At 44.9% G+C, this 22,809-nt stretch overlaps 1 protein-coding gene across 1 annotated transcript in view; it reads left to right on the forward strand.

The window, feature by feature from the left end:
- The window catches only part of GALNS (galactosamine (N-acetyl)-6-sulfatase), a 70,673-nt gene that overhangs the window by 4,484 nt on the left and 43,380 nt on the right, over positions 1-22,809 (forward strand). Inside the window, exons 2-8 of the mRNA XM_054048646.1 lie at positions 7,504-7,627; positions 8,932-9,006; positions 10,820-10,922; positions 17,580-17,723; positions 19,799-19,865; positions 19,999-20,126; positions 20,958-21,097. Coding sequence (XP_053904621.1) covers positions 7,504-7,627; positions 8,932-9,006; positions 10,820-10,922; positions 17,580-17,723; positions 19,799-19,865; positions 19,999-20,126; positions 20,958-21,097 — 781 coding nt within the window. The remainder of the gene's footprint in view (positions 1-7,503; positions 7,628-8,931; positions 9,007-10,819; positions 10,923-17,579; positions 17,724-19,798; positions 19,866-19,998; positions 20,127-20,957; positions 21,098-22,809) is intronic.

The raw sequence follows: 22,809 nt of genomic DNA on the forward strand, positions 1-22,809 counted from the left end.
GGACCATTCTGTGTGACAGTTGTTTGTGTTTCTCCCTGTTCCTGTACCTGTATGCCATGTCGTCACTCGGCCCTCCCTCCCGCCCTCCCTCCTTCTCCTGGTCCATCAGATACTACTTTCGCGCCTTTTTTCAGACCAGGCGCCATAGCTGGCACTGGGATCATGGAGCCCGCTCAGATCACCGCGGCAATTATGAGCACTATGAACACCACGCGCATTGTCCTGGAGTATATGCAGAGCCAGGACATGCCAAGGCGAAACCCGGACCAGGCGAGGAGGCGATTGCAGCGCGGCAACGAGAGTGATGAGGAAATTGACATGGACATAGACCTCTCACAAGGCACAGGCCCCAGCAATGTGGAAATCATGGTGTCACTGGGGCAGGTTCATGTCGTGGAACGCCGATTCTGGGCCCGGGAAACAAGCACAGACTGGTGGGACCGCATCGTGCTGCAGGTATGGGACGATTCCCAGTGGCTGCGAAACTTTCGCATGCGTAAGGGCACTTTCATGGAACTTTGTGACTTGCTTTCCCCTGCCCTGAAACGCCAGGATACCAGGATGAGAGCAGCCCTCACAGTTGAGAAGCGAGTGGCGATAGCCCTGTGGAAGCTTGCAACGCCAGACAGCTACCGGTCAGTCGGGAATCAATTTGGAGTGGGCAAATCTACGGTGGGGGCTGCTGTGATCCAATTTGCCAGGGCAATGAAAGACCTGGTGATAGCAAGGGTAGTGACTCTGGGCAACGTGCAGTCAATAGTGGATGGTTTTGCTGAAATGGGATTCCCAAACTGTGGCGGGGCCATAGACGGAACCCATATCCCTATCTTGTCACCGGAGCACCAAGCCACCGACTACGTAAACCGCAAGGGGTACTTTTCAATGCTGCTGCAAGCCCTGGTGGATCACAAGGGACATTTCACCAACATCAACGTGGGATGGCCAGGAAAGGTACATGATGCTCGCGTCTTCAGGAACTCTGCTCTGTTTCGAAAGCTGGAGGAAGGGACTTTCTTCCCGGACCAGAAAGTGACCATTGGTGATGTTGAAATGCCTATCGTGATCCTTGGGGACCCAGCCTACCCCTTAATGCCATGGCTCATGAAGCCGTACACAGGCAGCCTGGACAGGAGTCAGGACCTGTTCAACTACAGGCTGAGCAAGTGCCGAATGGTGGTGGAATGTGCATTTGGACGTTTAAAAGCGCGCTGGCGCAGCTTACTGACTCGCTCAGACCTCAGCGAAAAGAATATCCCCATTGTTATTGCTGCTTGCTGTGCGCTCCACAATATCTGTGAGAGTAAGGGGGAGACATTTATGGCGGGGTGGGAGGTTGAGGCAACTCACCTGGCCGCTGATTACGCACAGCAGGGCGCGGTGCGCATCAGAGAAGCTTTGAAAACGAGTTTTGTGACTGGCCAGGCTACTGTGTGAAACTTCTGTTTGTTTCTCCTTGATGAACCCTCCAAACCCCCCCCCCCGACCCAGTTCACTCTACTTCCCTGTAAACCAACCACCCTACCCCACCCTCCCCTCCCGCTTGCAGAGGCAATAAAGTCATTGTTTTTTCACATTCATGCATTTTTTATTAGTTCCTCACAGAAGTAGGGGGATAATTGCCAAGGTAGCCTGGGATGGGTGGGGGAGGAGGGATGGAAAAGGACACACTGCATTTTAAAACTTTAACTCTTATTGAAGGCCAGCCTTCTGATGCTTGGGCGATCATCTGGGGTGGAGTGACTGGGTGGACGGAGGCCCCCCCACCGTGTTCTTGGGCGTCTTGGTGAGGAGGCTATGGAACTTGGGGAGGAGGGCTGTTGGTTACACAGGGGCTGTAGCGGCGGTCTCTGCTCCTGCTGCCTTTCCTGCAACTCAACCATACACTCGAGCATATCAGTTTGATGCTCCAGCAGACGGAGCTTTGCCTCTTGCCGTCTGTCTGCAAGCTGACGCCACCTATCGTCTTCAGCCCGCCACTTGCTCTGTTCATCCCGCGATTCAGCCCGCCACCTCTCCTCTCGTTCATATTGGGCTTTTCTCATCTCCGACATTGACTGCCTCCACGCATTCTGCTGTGCTCTATCAGCGTGGGCGGACATCTGCAGCTCCGTGAACATATCGTCCCTCGTCCTACGTTTTCTCTTTCTAATGTTCACGAGCCTCTGCGAAGGAGAAACATTTGTAGCTGGTGGAGGAGAAGGGAGAGGTGGTTAAAAAAGACTCATTTTAGAGAACAATGGGTACACTCTTTCATTACAAGGTCGCATATTTCGGCTTGCAGGCAGCCATGGTAGGCCACAGTGTTTTGGCTTTTTTAACCTTCTTAACATGCGGGAAAGGTTGCAAACAGCAGCGCATTTCCCATATCAAGGATGAATTGGGTTGTCCATTTAAAATGGGGTTTCAATGTAAAAGGAGGGGGCTGCGGTTTCCCGGTTAACATGCGGCACAAACACAAGTAAACCCCCCCCCCCACACACACACACGATTCTCTGGGATGATCACTTCACCCCTCCTCCCACCGCGTGGTTAACAGCGGGGAACATTTCTGATCAGAAGAGCAGGAACGGGCGCCTCTGAATGTCCCCTTAATAAAATCATCCCATTTCAACCAGGAGAGCTTTCTGGAGATGTCCCTGGAGGATTTCCACTCCATCCCCATACACGTTAACAGACTTTTCCAGTAGATGTACTGGCCGCGATTGCCAGGGCAAAGTAATCATTAAACACGCTTGCTTTTTTTTTGTAATGTTTACAAATAGTTACAAAGTTACACTCACCAGAGGTCTCCTGTGTGCCCTGAGGGTCTTGGGTGAGTTCGGGGGTTACTGGTTCCAGGTCCAGGGTCACAAACATATCCTGGCTGTTGGGGAAACCGGTTTCTCCGCTTCCTTGCTGCTGTGAGCTACCTACAGTACCTCCATCGTCATCTTCCTCGTTCCCCGAACCGTCTTTCCTGTGTGTTTCTCCAGTGAGAGAGTCATAGCACACGGTTGGGGTAGTGGTGGCTGCACCCCCTAGGATCGCATGCAGCTCCGCGTAGTAGCGGCAAGTTTGCGGCTCTGCCCCGGACCTTCCGTTTGCTTCTCTGGCTTTGTGGTAAGCTTGCCGTAGCTCCTTAATTTTCACGCGGCACTGCTGTGTGTCCCTGTTATGGCCTCGGTCCTTCATGGCCTTGGAGATCTTTTCTAATACTTTTCCATTTCTTTTACTGCTACGGAGTTCAGCTATCACTGCTTCATCTCCCCATATGGCGAGCAGATCTCATACCTCCCGTTCGGTCCATGCTGGAGCTCTTTTGCGATCCTGGGAGGACACCATCACGGTTACCTGTGCTGATGAGCTCTGCGTGGTCACCTGTGCTCTCCACGCTGGGCAAACAGGAAATGAAATTCAAACCTTCGCGGGTCTTTTCCTGTCTACCTGGTCAGTGCATCTGAGTTGAGAGTGCTGTCCAGAGCGGTCACAATGAAGCACTGTGGGATAGCTCCCGGAGGCCAATAACGTCGAATTCCGTCCACACTACCACAATTCCGACCCGCAAAGGCCGGTTTTATTGCTAATCCCCTCGTCGGAGGTGGTGTAAAGAAACCGGTTTAAAGGACCCTTTAAATCGAAAGAAAGGGCTTCGTTGTGTGGACGTGTCCAGGCTTAATTCGGTTTAACGCTGCTAAAGTCGACCTAAACCCGTAGTGTAGACCAGGCCTAAGGCTCCTATCTTGCAAAAAAAAACTTGTGCATGAATTTAACTTCACACCCATTAGTAGTCTTATTGAAGACAAATGGGACTACTCAGATGCATAAAGTTAAGCATGTATGTAAGTCTTTGTGGGATCAGGAGCTAAGCACCTATGCATTTTTTCTAGAAGTCTACTCATCAACACCCCTAATGACTGTGATTCAGTTACTGCCTTTGGAAAATTATTCCATTGACTAACTGATCACACTGTTGGAAAATGTTTCTGAATTTCTCACTTGAATTTTCAGGGTATTACTTCTTCTTGTTCCACCCTTAACCTGAAATAAGTGGCTTCTCCTTTTGAAGAGTCATTGTCACCAAAGCCTTGTTTATGCTACAACAATATCCCTTGGTGTCAGCAATGGGTGTGGTTGAACCAGTGCAGAACAGAGTGCAGCTGCAAGTGTGGACAAGGACAAACCATGTTCAGCACACTTTCAGAAACTGGTTAAAATTAGGGCTGTCAAGTGATTTTTAAAAAGTAATCGCGATTAAAAAAAAGTATTGCGCGATTAATCGCACTGTTGAACAATAATAGAATACCGTTTATTTAAATAGTTTTGGATGTTTTCTACATTTTAAAATATATTGATTTCAATTACAACATGGAATACGAAGTGTACAGTATTCACTCTATAATTATTTTTGATTACAAGTATTTGCACTGTAAAAAAACAAAAAGAAATAGTATTTTTCAGTGCATCTAATGCAAGGACTGGAGTGCAATCTCTTTATCATGAAGGTTGAACTTACAAATGTAGAATTATGTACAAAAAAATGCATTCAAAAATAAAAGTGTAAAATTTTAGAGCCTGCAAGTCCACTCAGTCCTATTTCTTGTTCAGTCAATCGCTCAGACAAACAAGTTTGTTTACATTTGCAGGAGATAATGCTGCCTGCTTCTTGTTTACAACGTCACCTGAAAGTGAGAACGGGTGGTCTCATGGCAGTGTTGTAGCTGGTGTTGCAAGATATTTATGTGCCAGATGTGCTAAAGATTCATATGTCCCTTCATGCTTCAATCACCATTCCAGGAAGCATGTGTCCATGATGATGACGGGTTCTGCTCGATAACAATCCAAACCAGTGCGGACCAATGCATGTTCATTTTCATTATCTGAGTCAGCAGAAGGTTGATTCTCTTTTTTGGAGGTTCGGGTTCTGTAGTTTCTGCATTGGAATGTTGCTCTTTTCAGACTTCTGAAAGCATGCTCCCTATCTTGTCCCTCTCAGATTTTGGAAGGCATTTTAAATTCTTAAACCTTGGATTGAGTGCTGTAGCTATCTTTAGAAATTTCACATTGGTATCTTCTTTGCATTTTGTCAAATTTGCAGTGAAAGTGTTCTTAAAATGAACATATGCTGGATCATCATCCGAGACTGCCATAACATGAAATATATGGTAGCCTGCGGGTAAAACAGAGCAGGGGACATACAATTCTCCCCCAAGGAGTTCAGTCACAAATTTAATTAACGCATTATTTTTTTAACGAGCATCGTCAGCATGGAAGCATGTCCTCTGGAATGGTGGTCGAAGCATGAAGGGGCATACGAATGTTTGGCATATCTGGCATGTAAATACCTTGCAATGCGGGCTACAAAAGTGCCATGCAAATGCCTGTTCTCACTTTCTGGTGACATTGTAAATAAGAAGAGGGCTGAACAAGAAGTAGGACTGAGTGGGCTTGTAGGCTCTGAAGTTTTACATTGTTTTTGAGTGCAGTGATGTAACAAAAAATCTACATTTGCAAGTTGCGCTTTCACGACAAAGATTGCACTACAGTACTTGTATGGGTGAATTGAAAAATACTATTTTTTTGTTTATCATTTTTACAGTGCAAATATTTGTAATCAAAAATAATATACACTTTGATTTCAGTTACAACACAGAATACAATATGTATGAGAAAATGTAGAAAAACATCCAAAATACAGTATTTAATAAATTTCAAAACTGCGATTAATTGCGATTAATTTTTTGTTGAGTTAATTGGGTGAGTTAACTGCGATTAATCGACAGCCCTAGTTAAAATCCAAACGTTGCACCACTAAGAGCTTCAAAATGAAACAAACAATAAGAAGGAAGCTGACTTCATTAATTTTCAGTGCCCATAGTGAGAAAAATGCAAAGAAAAACAAATTAAATAAAGAGCAGAAATAATCACAGATGAATTAGTCTTAAAATTATTTGCCTTTAACCATCTATGATGGTGTTAGTAACATAGTTAAATAAATGTATTTGTTTACAACATAGGATTTTTCAGTTGGCAGTATCCCCTCAGGTAGCTTCTCTTCGAAGATCTGCATTTATTTCTTTGGATTCTTTCTTGGCAGGAATGTGTTGCATGTAGTTTTGAGATTCTCAGAAAGCTAATTGAGGGTGTCTATGAACAGAGGTGGTGTGTCAACTCACAGCTATCACCTACCTGGCTGCCTTGTGATGACTTGATGTAGCTGCCCACCTATGTTTGCCATTTCATATTCAGGATTATTTTCTCCCAAGTGAACTTTAATTTTTTTCTATATTTAAAGACCTTTGGGGGCAGGAATAATCTCTCCATATATCTTTGTACAGCACCAAGCATAATGGGGCACAGGCCCTGATTGGAGCTTCTGGGTGCCACAGTAATAAAAATAATACCCTCCCTTGGGCTTTTGCCTATTTCTCTGATCTTACTGACGTATCTGTGCCTTCTCCGTTGTGTCTGTGAATTTGATGGCTAGACTGTTCTTTTCTCCTTCCTTATCACTGGTAAAGATATTGAGTAATATGGAACTCAACACTGACCCCTTTGGAACTCTTCTCAATCCCACCTCTTGGTTTTAGGTTGTACCATTTCATTGCTCTCCGCTCACGCTCCGTCAGCCAGTTCTGTATCTATGCTGCAGCATTCTTGTCCAAACCGCCTCGTTCTGATGTCTCTATTAGACTCTCAAGTGGGACTGCATTGAAAGCTTTCCCAATATCTAGATGTATTATGTCCTCTGCATTTCTTTTGCCCATCTGATACGTGACTGTAATAAAGAAAGCTTTTGAATATTTAAGGCAGAGTATGCAGGCACAGCGCCTAATTGCTCAGTAAGTTGCTCCCTTTTTGCTTCAGTTTTATTTTTCAGTATTGAAATTAGCCAGATAGGTCGGTAATTTTCTAAAGCTCCCTTTTTGGCACAAAATAGGCTCCTGAGAAGGAGCTGTGTGGTCACATTAGCCACACATCTTTGTCCTAAGCCACACTATGGTAAGGCCATCCTCTGACACACTGGCCAAGAGAACTGATGTGATAATGGCGCACTTCTCTCCTGAGCTTTGCTTTTAAACTATACCCCCAATGCCCTCCGTTATTTTACAACCCTACTTTTTTACTTCGATCTTCACTGTGCATTTCTGATTGCATATATCCAATATTTGGAAATGTAGGCCTGCAGTGGATAATTTTATAATTAAGATGCCGGACTGAGACTGAAGAGATCTGGGTTCTGTTCCCAGTTTTGTAATAGATTTCTTTTGTCACCTTGGGTAAGTCACTTAATCTCTCTCTGTCTGTCAGTTTCGATCTGTAAATGGTGACAGTAATACTTCCCTACTTCACAGAAAGGTTGTGAGGATAAATTCATATTGTGTATGTGAAGTGTTCAGATATTATAGTGATGAGCACTATAGAAAAGCTTATAAAAATAAAAATGCTACTCTGGTCCTGAAGGTAGTACAGGAGTTTATAGAAAGCTAAAATGACTTTTGTCTTTTTGGTCTGGTTTTTCTGCAGATGGGTTGGGGTGATTTGGGAGTGTTTGGAGAGCCCTCTAAAGAAACCCCTAACTTGGACCAGATGGCTTCAGAAGGGATGCTCTTCCCAAATTTCTACACTGCTAACCCTCTGTGCTCACCATGTAAGTAAACTTCAGCTTTAAACTACCATGGAAAATTGCCACCTTCTGGGAAGATCAGGATGTTTGCCAGCATCTTACATAAACCAGCAACCAAACCAGTGATTACCCTTAAAGCAGTGTTAGGATTTGGAGCTTTCATCTTGCATTTTGCTTCCTTTTCATTTTTTTGCTTGAGGAAAAACTACAATCTTCTGTTCATACAAAACAGTATTTTAGTCATCAAAACACTTCATTTAAAGGATTTTTTTTATTCTGTTTTAGCCTTCAGGCCTCTGCAGCTGAATTATTTCATCTCTTCCCTCTTTGGGGCAATCAGACAAAACAGTATCTAAATCTTTGTTGGAGAAATCCAACAGGAAGGAAGCACACAATGGGCTTGATTCTGTTCTATAGGCAGAACTTCCATTGACTGGGACTTTCATGCGTGGAGCAACTACATGTTCCATCCCATTGTTGTCATTGTTAGCCACTAAGAGATTTAGAGAGGGGGAAAAGGGACAAAGCCATTTGAGTCCCATGTAGATTTTACATCTTTGTCACTGTGTCTGGTTCTTCAAGTCTGATTGCCAGCTGACAGCTAAAATATAAAGACTTTCTGAGGCCTCCATTCGGGAAAACATGTAACCATATGTTTTAAGTCCATCCCCATTCAGGAAAGCACTAAAACACCTGCTTAAGTCCCATTGACTTCAGTGGGATTTAAGCAGATGCTTAAAGTTAAACATCTGCTTAACTACTTTCGTGAATCAGAGCCTTGATCTCTATCATGCTAGAGCTGGATACCTTGCCTTTGTTAATTGTAGAAGTAGATAAAACGGTTTTGCCAAGGCAAGATAATGAATGTAAGTTTAGCAAATAACTGATTTATCTGAGCTAGATTAAGATGTGTCTCCCTTATACTCACCCCAGAAATGCTGTTTAAAGTTACTTGGACAGAATGGCGGCTGCATTTCCTGTCTGGAGGTGGTCACATTTCAGTAGTGGGTCAACTGCTTTCTGCACACAAGGGCCAGATTGCAATCTCAGTGGAACTGGAATAACTCCATTAACATCAGTGGTGTCACTTTGGATTTATGCTAGTGTGGCTGTTATCAGAATCTGGCCAAGTATGTACATCACTTTAGGATCCTTTGGGTTGATTATTGCTCTTATCAGCTAAGCAATAATCTATAGCAGAAATTCCCTACGATCTCCAGTCGTCATGCTGTCATCAGCCAAAACATGACCTCTGAAGCAGAGAATTTGTATAAAGAAAATAAGACCCCCTATTCATGCTTTCTTTGTTTTGATTGTTTTATCTGCAGCACGAGCAGCGCTGTTGACGGGACGTCTTCCCATCAGGAATGGGTTCTACACCACGAATGCCCATGCCAGAAATGGTGCGAACATCAGTGCTGCTTCTCCTAGAAATGCTTTTTCTTCCTTTATTCTTTGCCTTTTCGCTTGGCAGCAGGCATGGCTGAATATTGGCATTTGGCTCTGTGCTCTACCTTCATGGGTTTTCCAGGAGGTACATTTTCAGAGTGACAACAAGCGATTGGCATGTAGCTCCACTGCAATTAATAAGAACAGGTGTGAAGTGTATTGCTTCTTATGCATGATGCTGAAAAGGAAGGACATCGCCAAATGTTCACATTAAGCAAAAAGACCTAAGTTAAGATGTTAATCTGTTTGCTTCTTCTGGCTGAGATGTTGGTTCCTTGGGTGGGCTAATTAACATTGAGTGAAAGAAGAAAAGTGACATGGGATGTGGTGTTAACGTCTTAGCTTAAGAACAAGCTGTTTAAAATCAAGTCTGTCATGGGGTTTACTACTCACTGCTGGGGCGTCTCCTTGTACTTCATCTGGGGATTAGTTCATGACCAGTCTAACGCCCCCTCCTTCAGTTGCTCACCCCATGGTCTCTCTCTTTCTGGGCTCAGGTAGCTCCCTCTTTGTGTCTCAGGCAGTCTTTTGATCCGCTGGCCAGTCAGTGCCACTTTTCCAGTGGCCAGTAGGGGAGTCCAGGCCTGCCCACTACTCGGGGTTCCAGCGCAGGGACTGGTTGTTGCCCACCAACAACAGTCTTCTCCAGCTCCAACCTTGTTGCCAATTCCATGGCCTCTTTCCTGCCTTTCTTCCCTATCTTCTTGCCCCCCTCTGCTCCCTGTGACTATTTCACCCCTCCCTTGGGTTCTTGCCAGAGTCTGTATTCTAAGGCAGGATCCCAGGGCTTACTCCCCGCTAGGCCACCTCCTCATCTCTGACCAACTGCCCTCCTCTCTAGGGAGTGACGTCAGAGCTCCTCCCTGCAGCCCTTCTCCTCCCACCAACTTCCTCTCTTTATAAGCCTATCCCAACTCCTCCCCCAGCAGGCCTTCATCAGCTGTTAGGCCTTAGTAGTCCCTGCCTCTCCGCCAGATGCAGCCTGTCATGTAAGGTTAATTGGCCATTTTTAATGGTTTCAAGTCTTGTGTGGGGCAAACACCCCCTCATACAGTCTTACAGAAGTAAACCTCTCCCGGCCAGTAAAACAAGGAGAGTTACATAACACGATGCTGCCTGCCAGGAGAGCTCTCCTCCAGCACCCATGAAGGAATGTACCTGCTCAGAATGTCTTTGGGTTGGTCTAATTCTAAAATTACAGATGCTTTATGAGACCACACATTCTGGGCACACACTTACAGCTACCTATCGGTTCACACTGTGCATCAGTGGGAGAACTTGGGTATCTCCTAACTCACTGGCGGTTGTGCCCTGTGTTCTCAACTAGAAAATATTGGAGACATGCTATTTTGGATCAGCCAGTGCACTTTGAGCAAGTCCATTTGTCCTTTATTTAACTAATCCTTTGACTTTTATAAAAATGCACTAGCTGTAGATAACTTCAAGCAGTTTGGCAAAAGTATAAACCAAACGGCCCCAACTTGCTCTCCTCACAGCCACCTGCATCCACACCGTCCCTCCAGCCAACAAAGGCTGCATGTGTGAAGGGCTTCCTTCCCTGGAGCAGTGAGTTTGCTGAGTCAGCTTGTTCCGAGACCTGGTGGGCTGGAGAATTTGAATCCTTTACTACAGTATTGTTGGACCATTAAGCTAGCCCAATTTTTGGTCCTGTCAAATAAGCTTTCTAGGGATGAGTGTCCATAAGCTTTCCTGACCTGCTTGCTAGCCTTAGCGATGAGTTAAAAAACATGTTCTTGTTTTATACAGCCTATACACCACAGGAAATAGTAGGGGGAATCCCAGGTTCTGAGCTGCTGCTTCCAGAATTGCTGAAGAAGGCAGGATATGTCAGTAAGATCATTGGCAAATGGTAAACTTGTCTTGAAATTTCTTGTTTGTGTGTGTGTGTGTGGTTTAGTAGTGTGGAGAGACTGGGAGAAACAGAGTTTCAAAAAAACCCTTTTGAAGCTCAAACATCTGTCTTTTCAAATCTGGGCAGGATCTTCCCACCTGCTGTGATTAATTTCGGAATAGCGTGCTATTGTTTTATAGATATAGCAAAAAAAGGCCCCAAACTCTCAACCCATTGTGCTTTCATTCAGCACCACATTGTACTTATTTTCATCAGAAATCGCAGAGATGTTTTGTTGGAGCATTTCCCTTGCCCTCTACAATTGTTTGTCTTTGGCCCCTGCTGTATATCATTGATCCTCTGCAGATAAGTCTGACTTGTAAACTCCAGAGGCATCTTTTTTTTTGAGTAGCAGAATGTTAGGATAGAAATGAAGATACAGTCACATGAAGGAAACATGCTGATATTAGACAGAGCTACAGAGAAGAGTGATGGCCTAATCTAGCAGAGCAAAGGGTAAATAAATAGACAGTGAGAGAGTATTGACCAAAGATCTGAGTGAACTACATCCCAAGAATTTTAAAAGGACTAAGGGCTTGATCCTGTTCTCATTGAAGTCACTGACAAAACTCCATTGACTCTTATGGATGCAGGCCCAGATCTTAGCAAAGGAAACATCAGAACTTGTGAACCTAATCGTCAATAAATCATGGCAGTCAGGCGAGGTACCTGACAACTAAATGCAACTGTGGTTCCTGTGCAGGGTAGGAGGGAAAAGCTGGAGAGCTGCCAAACTAATACAATAGGCTGCTTTGATGGGATTACTATTGTAGTAGTTGAAGAGAAGCCAGCGGGCATAGAACATCTGAATTGCAATAAAGAACTTGTGTGATGTGATTGAGTCCCATTGGGTTTCTAGGTCTCCATGCTGGTAATTCACAATTCATAGTAGTACTATGTAATAAATAAATGCATAAATAATAAACTTCAAAACTGCATAGATACCAACTGGATATAACATGTAACCAACAGAGTAATTGTTAATAATACAACCTTCAAGTGGGGACCAGTATTAAGGTAGTCAGTTATGGAATCCGTATTATTTAACAATATTAACAATCTAAAGAAAGGTATAGATTCAACTGTGATCAAATTTTCCAGCAACCCAGAAATTGGAAGGAAAGTAAACTAACCTAAGACAGTGAATTATTTAGTAGCCCAAATCCAAACAACAAAATGGTCAGGAAAAATCGGATCAGTGGGCTGAATGCAATGAGATACATTCAGTGCTAATAAATGTAAATTCATACAGCTAGGGAAAGGAAATAAGCAGCAAAAATACATATTGGTTCCAGATAGTTATCTGGAAAGCAGCGAGTCTGGAGAACCTTCTAGGGGTAATAAAAAGCAAAGTAAAAATGAACTCACAATGCAGTGTCATTGTGAACCTAAGAATTGCTGTACATCAGCTGCTTCACAGAAAGGTACTGGAAACTGCAGATGTGAGATAATCTGACCCCATTAAAGTTTCATCGTAACCCCGATTGGTTAGCGACTAGTTTAAGCCTTAAACACGAGGTTTTATATCTCTTTTAACCCTCTCTTTTAAGTATTTGCTATTACAACTCTGAATATTATTTGCAGTGTTGTTATAGCCATGTTAGTCCCAGGATATTAGAGAGAAGGTGGGTGAGTGGTGGGACTTTCTACCACGTGTGGAGGGTGAGGAACCCCCGGTGGGCCAGCCTGTACGCCACTCTAGACTCATGGCCCGCTCGGGATATCAGTTGGCGGCTCCTTCATGGAGCCGTGAGCACGGGTCTGTACCTACTGTGGTTCATCCCCATCCCCAGCGCCCGCCCCTCTTGCAGTGTGAGGTAGATCCTGGTGCACGCCTATCTAGAATGCGCCAGGTTGCAGCACCTAATCTGACTCCTCCAGAACCACCTGTTGAGGTTCTGGCTGCACTTTTCCCCACATCTTTTCATATATGCACACCCTGTCTGTGGCCCCACAAAGTTGTGAGACCTCAGTCAACCTCCTCCTGGCACTGGCCAAAATAGCCATCTTCAACACCAGGAGGAGGATGCTGGATAGGGAGGTGCTTTGCATCTGTGGGGCCTATTTCTGTTCCTCCCTGGGCTCACTCATCCATGCAGAGTTCCTCTGGGTGGCATCCACTGGCTCCCTGGACAGCTTTGAGAGCAGTGAGTGCTGTCCGGGATTCTCTGCTTGGTGTCCCCTTCCGGATCCCTAGTTTTGAACCTGTGACCTCCACTCCCTGCCCTGTTCTTTCTTAGCTGTCCCCCATATTCAGTTGAGTCCTGAGTCCTGTGACTCCTCCCCAAAGGTTGCACCCCTCCGCCTCCCAGAATTTCAATATGGCCTTTTATTGGACCAACTTCTGTTGGTGAGAGACACAAGCTTTTGAGCTTACGCAGAACTCTTCAACGCTAGGAAAGATGCTCAGAGTGTCTCAGTTAAATACAAGGTGAAAAAGATAAGAAATTAACACATGTTGCAAGAGGCCATTCAAGGTGAAATTAACAACTGAAGGAGAAAAGAGGGTTTGTGGGTTCCAGATTGTTGTAAATGAGACATAAATCCAGTGTCTTTATTAAGCCCATAATTTTTGCTATCTAGCAGCGTTATGAATTTAAAAGCTTCCAGGCTCATCTTTTGAAGGTGTTTATGCAGAGGACTGAGAGGTCAGATATGGAGTGATCGTTCTGTAAAAGGTGTTTGCCCACAGGTGATAGGGTGTTTTTGTCTTTTATCATTTTTCTGTGCGAGTTCATTTGACAGCATAGTGACTGTCTGGTTTCACCCACGTAGATGCTATTGGGACATTTAGTGCACTGGATGAGGAAACCATATGTTGTGATCCGCATGTGTAGGAACCATGGATCTTGAAAGGTGTGTTGTGGGGGTGTTTATCATCGCAACAGGTGGAGATATGTCTGCAGGTTTTGCATCTGTTGTTCTGGAAGGGTCTGGTGGTGCTTTGAGGTGGTGTGTCCTGGTCTGTAGGGAGCTTGCCTCTGATGATGAGCTTGGCAGGGTTGGGGGGTTGTTTGAAGGCCAGAAGAGGGGGTTCAGGAAAGATTTCTTTCAACATGTGGTCCACATCGAGTATGGGTTATAGTTGTTTGATGATACCCTGTATGGGTTCCAATGCAGGGTGGTAAGTGACAACTAGGAGTGTGCAGTTGGGTGGAGGGGGGCAGTTGCTGTATTGAAGCAGGTTCTTTTTGAGTATTTGGGTGGCCCATTCCATAATGTGATCTACTTCTCTGGCGGAGTGTCCTTGTGTGGTAAAAGTAGTTTTAAGTGTGCTGAGGTATGTATCTGGGACTTTCTCGATGGGGCATATTCTGTGGTATCTGAGTGCCTGACTATACATAACAGATGTCTTGGTGTGTTTGGGTTGGTTACTGGATTGGTGAAGGTAGGTGTGGTGATCTGGGGATTTCTTGTATGTAGTTGTCTGTAGGGCGCCATTGTTGAAGTTGATCATGGTGTCCAGGAAGTTGGTGCTGGTGTGGGAATGTTCTAGAGAAAGTTTGATGGGTGCTGGTTGTTGAAGTTGTAGTGGTAATCTTTGAGGGAGTTTAAGTTATCTGTCCAGAGGATGAAAATCTCATCAATGTATCTCAGATATATCATTGGTTTTGTGGTGCATTTGTCCAGAAATTTTTCCTCAAAGTGGCCCATGAAGAGGCTGGGCAAACAAAGAAAACCTGCACAACGCCTTCAAAAGACAAACCTGGGAGCTTAAATTAATAACTCTGCTAGACACCAAAAATCATGGGCTTAATAAAGACACTGGATTTATGGCTCACTATAACAATCTGGAACACACAAACCCTCCTTTTGTCCTTCAGATGTGGAGGTGTTAACCACCCGCTTCACCTCAAATGGTCTCTTGCAACATGTGTTAACTCCTTATCTGTTCTACCCTGTAGTTACACTCTGAGCTAGGGTGACCAGACAGCAAATGTGAAAAATCGGGACGGGGGAGGGGGGGAAATGGAGCCTATAGAAGAATCAGGAACACCCAAAAATCGGGACTGTCCCTATAAAATCAGGACATCTGGTCACCCTACTCTGAGCACTTTTCCCAGAGCTGAAGAAGAGCTCTGTGTAAGCTTGAAAGCTTGTCTCTCTCACCAACAAAAGTTGGTCCAATAAAATATATTATCTCACCCACCTTGTCTCTTTGAATTTTATGTTATCCTTATAAATCTTCAGTCCCTCTTTGAATCTTGCCAGGTTCTTGGCCTCAGTAACATCCCGGGGCAGTGAGTTCCACGGTCATATTATGCTCAGTGTTGATAAATGCAAAGGAATGCACATTGGAAACATAATCCTAACTATACATATAAAATGATGGGGTCTAATTTAGCTGTTACCACTCAAGAAAGAGATTTTGGAGTCATGGATAGTTCTCTGAAAACATCCACTCAATGTGCAGCAGCTAACAGAATGTTGGGAATCATTAAGAAAGGGATTGACAGAAGACAGAAAATATCATATTGCGTCTATATAAATCCATGGTACGCCCACATCTTGAATACTGCGTGCAGATGTGGTCGCCCTAGCTCAAAAAAAAGATATATTTGAATTGGAAAAGGTACAGAAAAGAGCAACAAAAATGATTAGGTACAGCTGGAACAGCTTCCATGTGAGGCGAGATTAATAAGACTTGGACTTTTCAGTTTGGAAAACAGACAACTAAGGGGGAATATGATCGAGGTCAGTAAAATCATGACTGGTGTGGAGAAAGTAAATAAGTGTTGTTTACTCCTCATAACACAAGAAATAGGGGTCACCCAATAAAATTAATAGGCATTTGTTTAAAACAAACAAAAGGAACTATTTCTTCACACAATTCAGAGTCAACCTGTAGAACTCCTTGCCAGAGGATGGTGATAAGGCCAAGAGTATAACAGGGTTCAAAAAAGAACGAGATAAATTCAGGTTTCAGAGTAGCAGCCGTGTTAGTCTGTATCCGCAAAAAGAACAGGAGTACTTGTGGCACCTTAGAGACTAACAAATTTATTAGAGCATAAGCTTTCGTGGACTACAGCCCACTTCTTGCATCCGAAGAAGTGGGCTGTAGTCCACGAAAGCTTATGCTCTAATAAATTTGTTAGTCTCTAAGGTGCCACAAGTACTCCTGTTCTTTTTGTAGATAAATTCATGGAGGAATGGTCCATCAATAGCTGTTAGCTAAGATGGGCAGGGAAGCTGGGAATGGACGACGGGGCATGGATCACTTGATGATTACCTGTTCTGTTCATTCCCTCTGGGGCACCTGGCATTGACCGCTGTTAGAAGACAGGATACGGGGCTAGATGGACCTTTGGTCTGACCCAGTATGGCCGTTCTTATGTTCTTACTATGTGTTGGGTGGTAAAAGTATTCCCCTTGCTCAGTTTTGAATTTGCTGACTTTGGGTTTCATTGACTTCCTTCATTTTTGTGTTATGAGAGAGGGAGAACAGGAGCGTCTAATCTACCTTCTCTACCCCATTAATTATTTATTTATTTTGTATGCTTTTCTCATATTCCTTCTTACTCGCCTCCTTTATAAACTGTCCCTCTTTTAAAAATCTCTCTGGAGATCAGGTTTTCGATGCCCCTAGTCACTGTGAAGATAGCGAGGGGTATTTTTGTTGTGGTGTGTGTGCGCCCGTGCGGGTGCACGCACATAGATGTGGGGATACCACATGTAAAACTAGAGAGATTTGTGGTTCTAATTTACACAGCCAGTGTGTGACCAGATCAGGAATTGTGAGACTAAATTAGTCTCTGGTGTAATTCCATTGATCTCATCGGGTTTACTCCAGGGACCAATTTAGTCCAATGAGTGCACTTCTGGTCCCCAAATTTTAGAGACAATACAAAAGAGGGCAACAGAAATATCCATGGGTTAAAGATCTATGAGGAAAGACTGAAGTGACACATGCATGTTCAGCTAGAAATGTGTCCAGTTGAGACAGTGAGAGAATGACCATCTATAAATACTTTCACAAATGAAGGAAGTGAGTTATTCACAGTCCCAGAAGATGTGGAAGGAAAGGAGCTGTAGCCTGAAGCTAAAGAAGGAAAGTTTAAATTTTATATCCAGGAAAAAAGCTGTTAACAGAAGCTTGTGTGTGTGTGTGGCTTTCATATGTACATTTTAAGGGCCTCATTGTCATTTACACTAAAGCCCCTTTACATCACTCTGGTGGCATAAAGGGCCTTAAAGTAAATGTAATTGTAAATTACACACACTTTGGGGCCCTTTACACAATTTACTGGTGTAGAAGAGCCTTGGTAGAAATGAGACCTAAGCCCTAAATTAATGATTATATGTATTTTTGCTGTGTGTTCTGGGCACCTCCACCCAAGGCACCATCATCACAGATAATCAACGTGTTTAGAGAGAAGAGAAGTTGGACAATGACTTAGTGGAGCTACTGGAACAGTGGCAGGGATTTCTATAATCTCCTTTGAATGCACGTTTTTGTCTAGTCATTATTTATTTGGCTATCTAGAGGACTGTAACTAATCACTGAAGTTTTCTTTCAACGTCCTTGAAAGATGTTTCTTTCTACATAGTTCTGAGAAGATTACTATTTACTCCTTTGCAATGGACTCCTGAACTCTTTGTGGCTTTTGTTCCTAGGCATCTGGGTCACAGACCCCAATTCCACCCCTTGAAGCATGGATTTGATGAATGGTTTGGATCCCCTAATTGCCATTTTGGACCTTACGATAACAAAGCCACCCCAAACATCCCTGTTTATAGGGACAGGGAAATGATTGGCAGGTAATTCAGCTGTTTGCTCCATGGCTCATTTAAAAAAATATTTTGGAAGTTATCAACGGCTTGTTTTCTTTCCCTGTGGTCTTATTCAGCTGTCCTGTGGTCTACTGAAAGACAAGCGTTCAATCAGCAAGCTGTCTTCAGTTAGGAGAGGCAGGCAAATACTCCTGGATCAGACACAGCAGTAACACCGTGGTTTGGTTGGATGGGCAGCAATCTCCAGAAACCTCACACCATGCCAAGAATTATTGGACATGAGCGAAGGAAATGTCAGTCATAAGGGATGAACTGGTTCAAATATCATCTGACATGTACCACCCGGCGTTTTCAGCACATGCAGTGAATTGGCAATCCTAGAATTGTTAAAGTGGGAAAGGGACCCACTGAAGGGGGTGTATTTCGGCTCCCTTCCCACCCCCATTCTGTTTGCTCAGGACTTTTGTCCCTAGACCAGAGACGGCTGACTGGGAGCAGTGTAAAGGCCCAGGTGACTGTTTGCAATCATGCTAAGCCAGAGGTGGGCAAACTTCAGCCCGCAGGCCACATCCAACCCATGGGACCGTCCTGCCCGGCCCTTAAGCTCCTGGCTGGGGAGGCTAGCCCCCAGTCCCTCCCTTGCTGTCCCCCCTCCCCTGCAGCCTCAGCTCGCTGTGCCACCAGCACTCTGGGCAGCGGGGCTGCGAGAGTGTTAAATTGCTTCCCGGAGGAATGTGCTGCTTAGGGAGCACCAGGACTGGCAGCCGTAAGAAGTACACCGCAAGTAGCACATTCCTACAGAGAGCAATTTAATACACTACACCCACCCTCCATACAGTTTCGGAACCCTAACATGGCCCTCAGGCCAAAAAGTTTGCCCACCCCTGTGCCGAGCCAAAGTGAGGAGGATTTCTTATAGGAGAGCATGCAAGAGGTTTTTGGCATCCGTGGGAGGACGGTGTTAGGTTTAGAGCATTTGTCACTTGGAGTAGGAGGATTTTTGCAGCCGAGAGGGCAAGTCGAGATGGGACACTTACCATTGGAGGAGGAAGGTGTTTATGGAGGAGGATCTTGGCAGCCAGAAGGATTCAGAGTGTTTGTGTCTGGGCAATGCCTGCTAGATCTTCCAGCTTCCTTTCCCACTCCCAGACTTACCTGCTTATTGAGAGAGATGCACAATCCAATGGTTAAAGCACAGGGCTAAGAAACAAATTCCTGAGTTCTAAGCCTGGCTCTCATATTGTGTCTCAGTTTTCCCATCTGTAAAATGGGAACATTAATACTGCCCTACTTTTATGGGGTTGTTAATGTTTTTAAAGCACCTTGAAGATTATAAGCCCTAGATCTGTGCTAAATTTTAGTCTGAACTCCTCAGCTGTTCCCTGGTGGGATCCTGGCATCCTCATCCCAACCTCAAAAGATGAACTTAAATCCCAGCTGCTTAGTGCTGGGCTTTTATCTGGCATCTTGCTTTTTAATGATGGAATGCTCTGGTGCTCAAGGCTGAAAGGCTTCAAAGGCCAGAGCACTTAAGAAAGGGACAAGTGGGTGACCAAAATTCCCTTACGTGCCAGAGCGTTCACATATTCAAACCAGGTATTGCACCAGGCATTTGTCACAAGCGATGCCGCTAACATCAGGGGTGAATGTTGGCTGCTGGGGTTCTGGCAGGCTAGAGAGCCCAGAACAAACTGCATGTTGCTGAAATGTGCTCATGGACCACAAATAGGGCACTGCTGCTCTAAATCATCTCCCAGAGGTGCTCATCCAGCTGTGCCTCTTTTGGAAACTGATTCCATTCCCCTAGTGAAGGCATTTTTATTTCTCCCCTCCCGGTTTGCGGTAACCCTTTATATGTTTTCATCATGACAGCCCACCATTTCTTCCGACCTTGCAATTGCACTGGTCTCTCCTAACATAAAAAACATCATCAACTTCTTTTCGGTTTCTGAGAAAGGGCTGGTTACATAAGTGGTGAGTCTCTGTCCTTTTGTTGAGTAACAACAATGACCTGCCCATATAAATAATAGGGAAGAACAGCCCTTTGGTTCTGTGTTCCACAGGTATTGATTTTTTTTTTCCTGGTTCTGCTTTATTTTAAGATATTATGAAGATTTCAAAATTGATCTGAAGACAGGGGAAGCAAACTTAACTCAGATCTACTTACAGGTATTATACATTTTCTTTATACATTATACTCATATAGCTTTATAACCCACAGCCCTTTTTTGTTACTTTAGGTTGAGGGTTTTAGATGGCGGAAGATGATCCTGTTAACATTAATTTCTGTTGTCATTTACAGGAAGCTCTCGACTTTATTAGCAGGCAGCAAGCCAGTCGTCAGCCATTCTTTCTCTATTGGGCTATTGATGCTACTCATGCTCCTGTTTATGCCTCCAAACATTTCTTGGGCACTAGCCAGAGAGGGTTGTAAGTCACCTTCTATTTGATTTCTGCTGCCTACTGTGATGGTAGAAAACCACAGCAATATTTATTGGACTGAAGTAACATAGATCACTTGTTAAAAGTGTGTGTGTGCATGCGTGTGTAAATACACATACTAGCTAGCATGGAATTTCCTTTCAGTATTTTTTTTTCCAAAAAGACTGTGTCCAGTTTGATCTTTAATATATTTGTTGTAAACCAAAATAAAGATGTTGTGATACAAATGTGGGTGAAATCTAAGCTCCCTGGCCCATCGTGTGAGTAATGAAACGCTGTTCTGTGGAATGGGTGCTTTTGTTAGTCTGTTGACATAGTTTTATTAGCCTGGCTTAAAAGCCTGTAAATCAGAACAGCCAACAGGCTCCACATCATGGAAAATGCAATTTACAGTGGGGGAAGGAGAGCTCTATAGATATAATGGACCTTGCTTTTAAGATCAGTTTCAAACTAGCATCTATAATCAAAATTACTTGATTAGCCTCAGTTCATGGCAAAAGTGGCCTCTGCTTATACTTGGCTTCATTTATCTCAATTGCTGGTCTCTGTCCAAGAATGTTCAGATCTTAGCAAATTGGAGAGTCTGAATATCCAAGAGAGGCTGCTTTCTGCAGATAAAAGAGACATAAGTTACGAAGTGACACTGGTAAACTTCTATTATAGTACCTGATGTGTAGGTGAATTATTTCCCTCTTCAGCACAATTCATTCAGTATTCTTGTGGGCTTTAATGGAGTGCTCTATGTTCTGTAAGACTACCTGGTTTAAACTATTTCTCCTCCTTTACTGGCTTGCATGTTTGTAATCTCTACTATCTCAGGTATGGTGACGCAGTGCGAGAAATTGATGACAGCATTGGGAAAATCCTAAAATCCCTTCAAAACCTGGGCATCAGTGAGAACACGTTTGTGTTTTTCACATCTGATAATGGAGCTGCTCTTATTTCAGCACCTAAACAAGGTAAGTGTCTAATGAACAGAGCTGGACCTCAGCTATGAAGTTCGGGTCCAGATCCAAATACTCTGAGTCTGAAGACAAAGACATCTGAGGTTTTGGTTTGATCCCTTATATAGATAAGAGAAGCCTCAAAGTTCGGGAGTGTTCAGAACTAGAGTTCTGCCTCCAGTCCATGCTTGTGTTAGTTGCTCACCGGGGCACACTCATATTTAGACAAGCACATGTGCATGCTGTACTGTGCCCCGGTGCTGATGGGTATATTTTTTTATTTTACTCTTAAAAGCAGTACATTAGCTTCCTACCGCCTCTATACTTGCTCCCACCTTCTCTCTTAATCTGTTGTTGATACTGTGTGTGCAGAAGTGACATACACAGGGAACTGCTAAGTCTCCTGTATTAGTTAATTAAGAAGACAAATTCGAGGGCCATTATCGAATGCATATCTGAGTTTTCTGGATCATTATAAAAGATCCAGGAGTCCCAATGCGTTTAGCTTTATGAAACAATGTCAAGGAGAATAAACATTCCCTGCCATGGACAGCTTTGCTGCACTTCTCAGTTGTTCTCTTGTTTTCAAGCTTCTATTCTTGAGCAGATTAATTTGATTTCCCCCGCGTTGGAGGTCAGGTAGTCTTGTGATTATCAGGCCACAAGATGGGAGGCTCCTGAGTTCTAACCTTAGCTGAGCCGCTGAATCTGTGTGGCCTTGGGCAAATCCCATGACTTTCCTGGCTGTTCCTCAGTCAGTGCAGCTGTAAGGCTGCATCAAAAGTGGGGACCTTCCATGCAAACCGTCTCTGAGCCGAGCTTTCCTGGGGAAATAAAATGTAATCTCACTTTTGTCGTCGTCCTGTCTATATCCAATGACACTCGTATCTTAAAAGGACCCTAGAAAATCACATTTCAATCTGAAAACGTTCATCGAATCATAGAAATGTAGGACCGGAAGGACTCGAGAGGTCCTTGAGCCCGCCCACCTGTGCAGAAGCAGCACCAAAGTTTACCTAGACCAGTGGTCACCAACCGATCGATGGCCATCGACTGGTCAATCCTGGACACTCTCCCAGTCAATCGCGATCTCCGCTCATGCAGCGGGGCTGCTGCTAAGTCCGGCTCCCTGCCTGCCTGGCCCTACACCACTTGCAGAAGCGACCAACACCCCCCCACAGCCCTGGGGGCGGAAGAGAGGGGGCAAAGGTCTCTGCGCACTGCTCCTGCCTGCAAGCACTTCCCCCACAGCTCCCATTGGCTGGGAACGGGGAACTGTGGCCAATGGGAGCTGAGGGGGCGATGCCTGCAGAGAGGGGCAGCTCACGGAGCCAGGTGCCCTCCCCACCCCAGGAGCCACAGGGGCGCATTTGCCCCTTCCGGAAGCGGCACGGGGCTGGGGCAGGTAAGGAGCCTGCCCTAGCCCTGCTGCACTGCTGACCGGGAGCCGCCCGAGGTAAGTGCCGCCCAGCTGGAGCACACACCCGGAACCCCCTCCTGGAGCCAGCACCCTGTACCCCCTCCTGCACCCCAACCCCCTGCCCCAGCCCTGACTCCCTGCCCAGAGCCAGCACCCTGTACCCCCCCTGCATCCCAACACTCTGCTCTAGCCTGGAGCCCCCTCCTGCACCCAATCTCCCTCCCAGAGCTTGCCCCCTTGTGCACCCCAACCCCTTGCCCCAGGCTCAGCCCGGAGCCCCGTCCCATACTGCAAACCCCTCTTCCCC

This window comes from Malaclemys terrapin, chromosome 14 (genome assembly GCF_027887155.1).
Source record: "Malaclemys terrapin pileata isolate rMalTer1 chromosome 14, rMalTer1.hap1, whole genome shotgun sequence".
Lineage (NCBI taxonomy): Eukaryota > Metazoa > Chordata > Testudines > Emydidae > Malaclemys > Malaclemys terrapin.